Genomic DNA, 11698 nt, shown 5'->3' on the forward strand with positions numbered 1-11698 from the left:
CCAACCTGGAAGGCCTGGAGACGGCTGAGGTCCTGGAGGCAACGGCGGGCCTGGAGGTGGAGGCCAACCTGGAGGTCCTGGAGTCGGTGGGCCTGGAGGCGGCGGTGGTGGAGACCAACCTGGAGGGCCTGGAGGCGGTGGTGGAGGGCCTGGAGGCGGTGGTGGAGACCAACCTGGAGGGCCTGGAGGCGGTGGTGGGGACCGGCCTGGAGGCGGTGGTGGAGACCAACCTGGAGGGCCTGGAGGCGGTGGTGGAGACCAACCTGGAGGGCCTGGAGGCGGTGGTGGAGACCAACCTGGAGGGCCTGGAGGCGGTGGTTGGGACCAACCTGGAGGTCCCGGCGGCGGCGGCGTCCTGGAGGGCCCGGCGTCCACCTGGCGGCGTCCTGGAGGGCCCGGCGGCGGCGGCGGCGGCGTCCTGGAGGGCCCGGCGGCGGCGGCGGCGGCGTCCTGGAGGGCCCGGCGGCGGCGGCGTCCTGGAGGGCCCGGCGGCGGCGGCGGCGGCGGCGGCGTCCTGGAGGGCCCGGCGGCGGCGGCGGCGGCGGCGGCGTCCTGGAGGGCCCGGCGGCGGCGGCGTCCTGGAGGGCCCGGCGGCGGCGGCGGCGGCGGCGTCCTGGAGGGCCCGGCGGCGGCGGCGGCGGCGGCGGCGTCCTGGAGGGCCCGGCGGCGGCGGCGGCGGCGTCCTGGAGGGCCCGGCGGCGGCGGCGGCGGCGTCCTGGAGGGCCCGGCGGCGGCGGCGGCGGCGGCGTCCTGGAGGGCCCGGCGGCGGCGGCGGCGGCGGCGTCCTGGAGGGCCCGGCGGCGGCGGCGGCGGCGTCCTGGAGGGCCCGGCGGCGGCGGCGGCGGCGGCGTCCTGGAGGGCCCGGCGGCGGCGGCGGCGGCGGCGTCCTGGAGGGCCCGGCGGCGGCGGCGGCGCCGTCCTGGAGGGCCCGGCGGCGGCGGCGGCGCCGTCCTGGAGGGCCCGGCGGCGGCGGCGGCGCCGTCCTGGAGGGCCCGGCGGCGGCGGCGGCGGCGGCGGCGTCCTGGAGGGCCCGGCGGCGGCGGCGTCCTGGAGGGCCCGGCGGCGGCGGCGGCATCCACCTGGCGGCGTCCTGGAGGGCCCGGCGGCGGCGGCGTCCTGGAGGGCCCGGCGGCGGCGGCGTCCTGGAGGGCCCGGCGGCGGCGGCGTCCTGGAGGGCCCGGCGGCGGCGTCCACCTGGCGGCGTCCTGGAGGGCCCGGCGGCGGCGTCCACCTGGCGGCGTCCTGGAGGGCCCGGCGGCGGCGTCCACCTGGCGGCGTCCTGGAGGGCCCGGCGGCGGCGTCCACCTGGCGGCGTCCTGGAGGGCCCGGGGGCGGCGTCCACCTGGCGGCGTCCACCTGGCGGCGTCCTGGAGGGCCCGGCGGCGGCGTCCTGGAGGGCCCGGCGGCGGCGTCCTGGAGGGCCCGGCGGCGTCCACCTGGCGGCGTCCTGGAGGGCCCGGCGGCGGCGGGGGCGTCCTGGAGAGCCCTGCGGCGGCGTCCTGGAGGGCCCGGCGGCGGCGGCGGCGTCCTGGAGAGCCCTGCGGCGGCGTCCTGGAGGGCCCGGCGGCGGCGTCCTGGAGGGCCCGGCGGCGGCGGCGGCGTCCTGGAGGGCCCGGCGGCGGCGGCGGCGTCCTGGAGAGCCCTGCGGCGGCGTCCTGGAGGGCCCGGCGGCGGCGTCCTGGAGGGCCCGGCGGCGTCCTGGAGGGCCCGGCGGCGGCGGAGGCGGCGGCTCCTCATCCAGTAAAGCTAAACTCTTCTCCAGTGCATCATGAACGGGGAGGAATGTCCAGGGTGCAAATAGAACGTGTGTCACATTTCAGAAGAAATGAGGCGACGTTACGGAGGTCCAGGCGGTCGGCCCGGTGGAGGTCCTGGAGGAGACGGTCCCGGCGGTGGAGGACCAGGCGGTCGGCCCGGTGGAGGTCCTGGAGGAGACGGTCCCGGCGGTGGAGGACAGCTGGGGGATCCGGCGGTGGAGGTCCGAAGGCGGCTCGTGTTTAGACCAACCAGCTCCTCGTCCATGGAAGGTAAGCTCTTCCTCCAGGTCAATCTGATCAACGAGAAGATCAAAGAGCGCAGCCATGAACTGTGGCGTCGACATGTGGGGACTAAACTCTAATGTTGAACTCAAGTCACTGCAGTGTTTCCCCAGCACTGTGTGGTTAAGGCCGTCTTAACAGTAGGGCCCCGCCTTGACTACCAATGTAGAAAAATTATATATAAAAAATAATTATGCAATAACAATGTGCAAAACTCGTAGGGAAAGAAAACATACTTTCCTCAAGTACAAAAATATAGATAAATAATTTGTCGGTAATACTGTATACTGTTCAAAACAATAGTTGTGCCATAAAGCATTTTGAATGCAATTGAAAAGGCGGTTGTATGTATAATGGTGAACTGAAACCCTCACCGAAGACCCCCCCCCCAGCACCTTGACTCAGACATTGTCTGGGGGAAACACTGAACCGGGTTGTATCACTTAGTAGTGAGTACACTAGGGTAGAGAGTACACTAGGGTAGAGAGTACACTAGGGTAGAGAGTACACTAGGGTAGCTGGGTCATCTCCAAATGGTAACTGAGTGTTTGCTCCAGCAGGATTGAAGGAGTCACTGGGGATGAAGATCACTGGGGATGAAGATCACTGGGGATGAAGATCACTGGGGATGAAGATCACTGCTCAGGGGCTGACGACATATATAAATCAGGGGCTGACGACGGTATATAAATCTACAGCTGATGTGATTAAAGTTCTGCAGTTCAGTTCCGCTGATAAATGGTCCCATACCGTATCCACAGCGTCCTCATGGTGCAGGCGGTCAAACCTCCACCTCTTTGAAGACACCAAGCAGCTTGATGACTGACTGGTTCGTTATACTCAGGACCTCATCCCGGAGCAGAGGACGGACCAAAGGCCTACAGCGCAGCCGACTAGAGACTCCATGAGGAACCGGTAAGATACTGGATTGACCATCTTGAAGACATTTTCATTTATTCAACAAGGTTAGTTTTGTTTGGCGGGTATGTTGCTTTGATACTAGGGGCTTCTTCTGTAACAAACTTTCTAGAGAATAAGATCTGACTTCAGCCAATCAGCGGGATGTCCTTGAACAATAGCCAATGGCTGAAGGTGCTCGAACGCGTTCTTTTGACTCGCTCCTCTACTATTGCTGTAATCAAGCTGGATGGCTATTTTGCTCCTTCTACTGACGAAATCAAGTCTGCCACCTGGTGGCTGATGAGGGCGTAGTAACTCGGGGTACATTGGAAACATGATAAGAAGAGCCTGTTTTTGAGTGGATCGTACACCTAAATGTTTTTACATCAAAATATCGCCGAACCCCATGTTGGACAATGCTTGTTTTCATCCTTTCTATGTTTAGCTTTGATTTATCCTTACCTTTTCTTGTGATCCATTCCCCTTAGGTTCAATTAAGTTGACCTCTGCCTCAGGCGACTTAAAGGGAGACCAGATGTGTGGCAGCTGGGTGTCAGGGTGCAGAGACCCAACGCTGGTAAATATTCACTTCCTCCTTGAACAGACCTAACGCGTCAAACGGCAATTATATAATCCCTCCTGATCTTTATAAAGGTCTGAAGACCAGTCTTTTCTGTGAACATCTCCTATGACTAGTGTGCTCTTAATTAAATTAAAGTTAATTAAATGCAGTAACTCCAATGCACCTGGAGGCTCGTATTGAATTTTTTTGAAACCTGGTTCTCCAGCACTAGGACTGTTGCAGTAAATAAATGCTTGTTTTTTCGCTAATTTAAGTCTGAAATCAAATGCTGATTGAGACCAGATGGGGCTGCTCCTGCATTTAGAGACATTTGATTGCCCTTGACACTGATTCTACTTTTTGCATCAATTTACTTCACAGTACTGAACTACACCAGTGTGTCCTACTCCCATAAACCCTGAGGATCCCTGGATGGCTACACAGAGCTCGTAAGTCCGCCCCCTTGCAGCGGGACTTCGTGAGATCGTAAGATATGACTGGGTTTCAATGGAGAGAAAGTCATTATTTTCTCCATTTTATGTTGCACCACATTTTGGGGGAAGAATGTTTGAATCAATCTTTGTCATTTATTTCTGTACTCCATATCTGTAATCCCAGCTGTTGTATTTTAACACGGTAGCTGGAAACCCTCTTTATAGGGAGCGACTAGAGGGACGAGGCTGGAAGCAAACCTGAGCCTGGATCTTAACCTTCTTTCTAAACCTAATGCCGCAATTTAACCGCAAATAAAGTGAGGCCTAAAGTAACTTGACTCTCTTACCTAAACTTGCTTGCCTAAACTCGCTTGTCTAAACTCGCTTGCATAAAACCTAAACTCGCTTGTCTAAACTCGCTTGCATAAAACCTAAACTCGCTTGCATAAAACCTGAACTTGCTTGCCTAAACTCGCTTGCCTAATAACTGAACTCGCTTGCCTAATAACTGAACTCGCTTGCCTGAACTCGCTTGCCTGAACTCGCTTGCCTGAACTCGCTTGCCTGAACTCGCTTGCCTGAACTCGCTTGCCTGAACTCGCTTGCCTGAACTCGCTTGCCTGAACTCGCTTGCCTAAACTCGCTTGCCTAAACTCGCTTGCCTAAACTCGCTTGCCTAAACTCGCTTGCCTAAACTCGCTTGCCTAAACTCGCTTGCCTAAACTCGCTTGCCTAAACTCGCTTGCCTAAACTCGCTTGCCTAAACTCGCTTGCCTAAACTCGCTTGCCTAAACTCGCTTGCCTAAACTCGCTTGCCTAAACTCGCTTGCCTAAACTCGCTTGCCTAAACTCGCTTGCCTAAACTCGCTTGCCTAATACCTGAAGTCGCTTGCCTAAAACCTGAAGTCGCTTGCCTAAAACCTAAACTTGCTTGTCCAAACACGTTACACAAAGTTAACCATCCATAATCTTTAACCCAAACCAGACTTGTCCCTGGGTCGCTCCACTTTAATTTAGAAGTTTCTTCTTTTACCTCATCTGCGTTTTGAGTTTAATTCTTTGAGGGCTTGAAGTACCTTGTTTGCCGCATGAATAAACATGCTTTATCTTTACCCATTTTGTTTTGGATTGCATTTCTATGTGTAATCCGGCCAAATGTTCAGTGTCCTTACATGTAATGTCTATGGTCTGACGATAATCTGACCTCTTCATGAAGCAGAACGTGTGTGCATGTTGTCCCGTGAGCTCCAGGCTCTCTGTGGGCCTGTCAACGTCTCTTTAGCAAAAGGTTGGAGAGTGAAATTCATTTTTGTGCCATTTTCATGTGTTCTGAGTATTTCAGACCTGTGGTGTTTCACATGAGACCTTAATGGGAACTTTTCTTTTTCTGCCTGCATACATAATGCCTACATTAGTAGCGTGATCACTGTTGATCCCAATATTGATCATTAACCAACTCATTCTTTGGGATTACAAATCATGTAATTTATGAGCATATTTGCAAATGCCTCCAAATATCAGATTGTGTAAAAACGAATGAAATGTAACCTGCTTGATTTAAAGAAAATAAATCATCCAAATATTATAAACCTGTTTTGTGTTGCTCTCTTACCATGTGGAAATGAGCAGATATGTTTAGCTCTGATTTGCTGCCTCCTTTTGGTGTGGTGCTGGGATTTGTTTAATATACTCCAGGATAAGTTAATAACCTAGTATAGCCTACCCGGAGAAGAAGGGATATGATGGCGAAGGCAGGCTGTTTCGGTGTAAGTGAAATCCGCGAGCTGCTGATCATGTGAGAGGTTATGTAGTCACATTAAAAAATATCTTGAAAGATGGTAGGCCTACGATCTACGAGAGACGCAGAGGAACTTTCCTTATGAGGCTTTTGTCGGGATAAAAAACAAGTGCTCAGCAAAATGAACAATAAGTTGAAGTTTTTGCACTTGTAAATAGTTAATTTCGTTTGTAGTCTTTACTCAGACGTGAGCTCATCTTGCATGCGGGTGTCCGGCTTGGCAGTGTAAAAAGGCCTATACATCATCCTCCCCAACAATATGGGCAGGATCTAGACCAAGCTCTCCTAATCGGGTCAGCAATAGCGGGTTTCAATGCCCAGAATCTGAGTTTGAATGCTACTGAATTAATGGAATGTTGCATTTTTTGTTTTGCATCAAGCTATTTTTGTAATTATTTCAGGGGGGAAAATGCCTTGGAAAAAATGTAGTAGTGCGTTCAGGATAAGGACTAATGTAGCATATGTCAGCCTAGGCCTAATCAATTGTGTTTTAATATGTTTAGCATTCATATTATTGCAGTCTAATCTTTTCGTAGGCTATTCTGTTGATGGCCTTGATGGGGAGATATTTTAACGCTTTAACCCCATTTTCCTGCATCATTCCTGCGTCACCCCCTCCTACGGAGCCCATTTCAGCACCGTGTCAGTAGACGGTTACAATCCTACGAACGTCGTGAGTGCAGTGAACGCGCGTTCGAAGCGCTCCAAAGAAATTTACGATGGCTTGCAAGATCCATCGTGAGAATGATCGTACGAGCATCGTTATCGGGAAATGGAGCCCTGATGCCCACGATCCTCTGTTGGTGCTTACATTGATAGATAGATTTTGGCTCTTATGAATATTCATGACATGCAAACATCTCGCCTCTGCTAGGCTAACAGCACTGTCCGTAACACACGCACGCACAAACACAGGACAAGAACACACACACGGCCACGGTGGAGAGGTCATCTCTCTTATGACGTCACAATGAGCTGCATGACGTTGGCATTTTTTTCTATGAATCTTTAACGTTTTGCATGTCTAGTGTTGCACACATATTGAAAAACGCTTCTGAACAAAAGACATCGCTCGACGATTTCCGTCTTATTAATAAGCTTATTCTGTCTGTGTTGTTTCTGCAAGGAACGAACGGAAAACAAAGGTATGTTACGGTCACTTAACGAAAATAATTAAATGATTTACTAGGGAACGGGCTGTTGAATAGGATTCATTCGTTGAGTTTATAGGCTCTGTCGTATGTGTGCGATCGTTTATCTGACGCATCGTTTCATAACGCGGCCCTCAAGTCGGACAAGTCGTTTTATTTTTCCCATCACATTTAATCGGTCACCATAATGCAAAATTGCATTATGTCAGCACTTTGAAGTGGGCTATAGACCGAATTTCACATAAGTTCAGGCACTGACTGATATGACCATACTAACTGTTGTACCGACTACTTGTACACAAGGAACCATTAGATTTCACTGTATAGATTTAGAGAAAATGTCATTTGAAAAACGTACACATGCATATTCTCGCCTTTGCAAAATTGCATTATGTCAGCAAGTGGGCTATAGACCGAATTTCACATAAGTTCAGGCACTGACTGATATGTGTATTTTAACCTGTGTGCTGACTACTTGTACACAAGGAACCATGTTATTTTACTGTATAGATTTTGAGAAAATGTCATTTGAAATACGTACACATGCATATTCTCGCCTTTGCAAATTGCATTATGTCAGCAATTTGAAGTAGGCTATAGACCGAATGTCACATAAGTTCAGGCACTGACTGATATGACCATACTAACTGTTGTACTGACTACTTGACCACAAGGAACCATTTGATTTTACTGTATAGATTTTGAGAAAATGTCATTAGAAAAACGTACAAATGCATATTCTGCTGGCCAATGGAGTCGAAGGTCCGTCCGCACTGGCGGCCAACTTGCCACAGTCAGCTGCTCACCCATAACACTGTGTTGACTTGGTAGTGGTACATGTACTTTTTAAATAACCTTAACCACCTTGCTACATTTTCAAACGGTTTGTTTTGTTATAAACGTCAGATGTAGTAACGGCACTGCATACTTGATACTGATGAATAATTATGTAAGATTCTAAAAAAAATTAAATGTTCTAAAATTGGTACAATATTATAACCACGTTAATAAGGTTTGTAAGAAACCCAACCGTTGGTAAAACGGTTGAAAATGTAGCAAGTTATGGTTATTTATAAAGTACATGTAGCACTACCAACACAATGTTATGGGTGAGCAGCTGACTGGCAAGATGTCCGCAAGTGCGGACATTCTAGACGCAGCCAGCTAGTGTTCTATATATCTACACACGTAGGTGAAGGCTTTTATTTTGAAAACGTTGCGAGATACCACCCAAAGGCTGTTTAGAGTAAAGGCGCACGAAGATTTTGTGTGACGGCTGGCTTAACCGCGGATGAACGAATGGCGGCTCACTTGACCACAGTCTGGCGTGGTATGGTCAAAAGCTTTTAGCATAATAAAAGTACCGTGAGGAGAATCTCACATGTTGCCTCCTTCATGCTAACCCTGACCTACACCATCGCACGTTACAATACCCAGGTATGGCGTCACATTAGTGCCATAATTCACTAATGTGATAAAAGATGCATTCGGGCGTATTGCATTATTCCACACGCGTAGATATTAACTGCGAGCGCGCAAATGATCTCTGCGCGCGCAAAACAGCCTCTCGCGCGCGCAAATTACCTCAGCGCGCGCAAAACAGCCTCTCGCGCGCGCAAATTACCTCAGCGCGCGCAAAACCTCTCGCGAAAGATGTTTTTACGCTCTCGCTCGAATTTAATTTTGGCACTATGGGGGAGGGAACCAAGGCAGGGCGATACGTGAAACGGCCAAACGTGATTGGCCGTTTCTGAAGCGCGATATTTGATTGACAGCCCTCCTCACATTCAATTCTGAATTGTACAGTAAATGGCTGAACGTATTGTAACTCCAGATTCTATGAGTATAGGCGCAGCCTTTGAAGTGTCGGCCTCATTGTCCTTTAAATAGCTGAAGAAAAGCTGTTTATTGGGAGGAGAACGTCCGCCGGCGCCCGACTATATCTGCGAAATGCGGACGTCGTTGAGGCACGCCGCACGCGGACGTTATTGAGGCCCACGCTGTTGGTGGGGGGATTACAAATTTTCAGTGCTACGGCTCACGCCTAGGGATAACCCAATATCGATAGCCTTAAAAGGCTGCCCCTATACTCATAGAATCTAGAGTTACAATAAGTAACTATCGTTTCAGCCATTAACTGTACAATTCAGAATTGAATGAGAGGAGAGCTGAGGAGGGCTGTCAATCAAATTTCGCGCTTCAGAAACAGCCAATCATAGGAAAGCCCGCCCTGCCTTGGTTCCCTCCCCCATAGTGCCAAAATTAAATTCGAGCGAGAGCGTAAAAACATCTTTTGCGAGAGGTTTTGCGCGCGCTGAGGTAATTTGCGCGCGCGAGAGGCTGTTTTGCGCGCGCTGAGGTAATTTGCGCGCGCGAGAGGCTGTTTTGCGCGCGCAGAGATCATTTGCGCGCTCGCAGTTAATATCTACGCGTGTGGAATAATGTAATACGCCCGAATGCATCTTTTATCACATTAGTGAATTATGGCACTAATGTGACGCCATACCCAGGCTTTCTTGGGAAAACCTGGCTCGACAGAGACGCGACTCGCAATCAGAGTTAAATGGTAACACGACGCTCACTTTAGATTCAATTAGTCGAACCAGGTTTTCCGCTTTAGGTTCAATGCGCGTTCACATAAAAGGGGCGTTTATCGCGTCATTTGACTCACCCTTATGCAAAATGAATCGAGCGAGAGCGATGTATTTCATCCAAGGCGAGCAGTGTATTATTATGAATTCCTACGAGGAATTCAAAGTCCAAATCACAGCCAAGGGGAACACGGTTGCCCATAATATGGCTAGGGTGGCGTGCTGGCAAAAAATAGCCGGCCGTGTTAATTCGTAATTGAAAAGATTCTGCATATTGTCTAAAAAATATCATGTAGCCTATCATCATGCCTTTTACCCCCATATATGTGGTGCCAGCACGCTCCTACGAACATGGGGCCAAGTCAAAAATAAATATAAAAATATTATTCAATGTGGTAAGTTTGGTGGTAATTTGAATAATTTCAGGTGAATCTAGCCTATGATTTGCAATGGCATAGGCTCCAACCTTTAATCTCCTGTTGATTACCTGTAGCGACTGGGAGGGGGACCGGTCCACCGCCCTTCACCACTTCGGAGGAGCTGGCTCTCGCCAATAACGAGGGTCTGCCGATGATGGTAGGAGTGGAAGGGGGGATGTCCGCTGACCCCACTGCCTCGACATCCAAGGCATTTGTAAAGAGTATGTGTGAAATGATTGAGTGTAAATTAATTGTGTCATTTTTAGTACAAACATTATTTTGGAGGAGCTGTCATGCCAAATTTGTACTGGCTACCAAATTTGTACCGGCCTATGTCATCAGTTGTTGACAAATTCCAAACCTGCCTGGCAACAGACGATGCGATCGTCTGTTGCCTGGCAACGGGCGATCGCGTCGAATGACGTAGGAAGGTTCTTAAACATTCGCGAACTTTCATGCTCGTTAATTGCACTATTTCATTGAGCGTGACAAGACAGGTTTTTGAAACCTGCTTTAAACACACAGTTTACTAGCTAAATTCGATTAAACAATTCAATACAATACAAATATAAAGTAAAAACAAGTGTTATCTAGCGATCCGTTATCTGTATTATGTTATTTTGTCTTTGGAAACATGAGCCGAATGTTTTTTGAAACCTGCCCGGCAACGGACAACCCAATCAAATCAGTTGTCAAGTTGTCAACAACTGATGACGTAGGCCGGTACAAATTTGGCATGACAGAGCCGCTGTCATGCCAAATTTGTACCGGGCGCGTCATCCATACGTAATCCATTCCAAACCTGCCTGGCAGCAGATGATCGCGTCGTCCGTTGCCGGGCAGGTTTCAAAAAACATTCGCGCTCACACTTTTACTTTATATATTTGTATTGTATTCAATTGTTTAATCAAATTTAGCTAGTAAACTGAGTGTTTAAAGCGGGTTTCAAAAAACATTCGCGCTCATGTTGCCAAAGACGAAATAACATAATACAGAAAATGGATCGCTAGATAACACTTGTTTTTACTTTATATTTGTATTGTATTTAATTGTTTAATCAAATTTAGCAAGTAAACTGAGTGTTTAAAGCAGGTCAAGGACGAAATAGCACAATACAGATAACGGATCGCTAGATAGAAGGTTCGCGAATGTCCGTGAACCTTTCGCGATCATCTGTTGCCAGGCAGGTTTGGAATGGATTACGTATGGATGACGCGCCCGGTACAAATTTGGCAGCCGGTACAAATTTGGCATGACACCGCCGACAATCAATCTCCAATCAGAGGTATGTAACTATCAAAGCAAAGTGTCATGTATTCTTCTAAATATTTAATTTTTGGAAAGACTGTCGGCCATCCTCATGAAAAACATACGTATGTGGAAACGAGGCGTGATTCATACCTCCGGATCCAGACGAAATTCGTCCGTCCGTACCAAACGTTTTCTCCGGGACTACCCTTCATACCTCCGTGCGGTTTCAGCGTTGTTATGGATGTTACGCAATACATCCTCTTGAGGGCAGTGACTGTCGTGTCACAAATAACGGCATCGACAATCGCAAGCATGGCATCTGTAGAGGAGATGATTTTGCTTTGTTTCATCCGAAATAGACAAAAAAAAGTGCAAAAAGTGTCAAGTGTCAGTATCAACACTCAAATCTCCTCAAAATGTTGCGCCATTTTTAAATGACCAGTTACAACTCATTGCCAAAGCAGGGGAATAAAATAAAAAAGGTCAGGTATGTAGTATAATATAAGTATAAAACGTTAAATACAATATATCAATTATTAAACTACTCCATCTA

At 49.6% G+C, this 11698-nt stretch overlaps 1 protein-coding gene and 1 long non-coding RNA gene across 3 annotated transcripts; one reads left to right on the forward strand and one right to left on the reverse strand.

Moving 5' to 3' along the window:
- Positions 1-1717: 1717 nt before the first annotated feature.
- On the forward strand, positions 1718-4302 carry LOC115543459 (uncharacterized). 2 transcript variants are annotated; one of them, XR_003976700.1, is made up of 6 exons: positions 1718-1740; positions 1821-2027; positions 2600-2721; positions 2801-2954; positions 3428-3516; positions 3883-4165. It is a non-coding gene; the product is annotated as an uncharacterized LOC115543459 (long non-coding RNA). The 2 variants fall into 2 exon arrangements; XR_003976701.1 differs by lacking the exon at positions 1718-1740 and having other exon boundaries at positions 1832-2027; positions 3883-3950; positions 4161-4302.
- On the reverse strand, positions 1810-11460 carry LOC115543456 (zinc-finger homeodomain protein 4-like). The gene is made up of 4 exons (XM_030355832.1): positions 11296-11460; positions 9963-10085; positions 2790-2834; positions 1810-2050 (listed from the first exon to the last, which is right to left on the reverse strand). Exons 1-4 carry the CDS (start codon positions 11457-11459, stop codon positions 1837-1839), a joined length of 546 nt encoding a protein of 181 aa, XP_030211692.1. The 5' UTR covers position 11460; the 3' UTR covers positions 1810-1836.
- Positions 11461-11698: the final 238 nt, after the last annotated feature.

The sequence above is a fragment of the Gadus morhua genome, chromosome 5 (genome assembly GCF_902167405.1).
Source record: "Gadus morhua chromosome 5, gadMor3.0, whole genome shotgun sequence".
In the NCBI taxonomy this organism is placed as follows: domain Eukaryota; kingdom Metazoa; phylum Chordata; class Actinopteri; order Gadiformes; family Gadidae; genus Gadus; species Gadus morhua.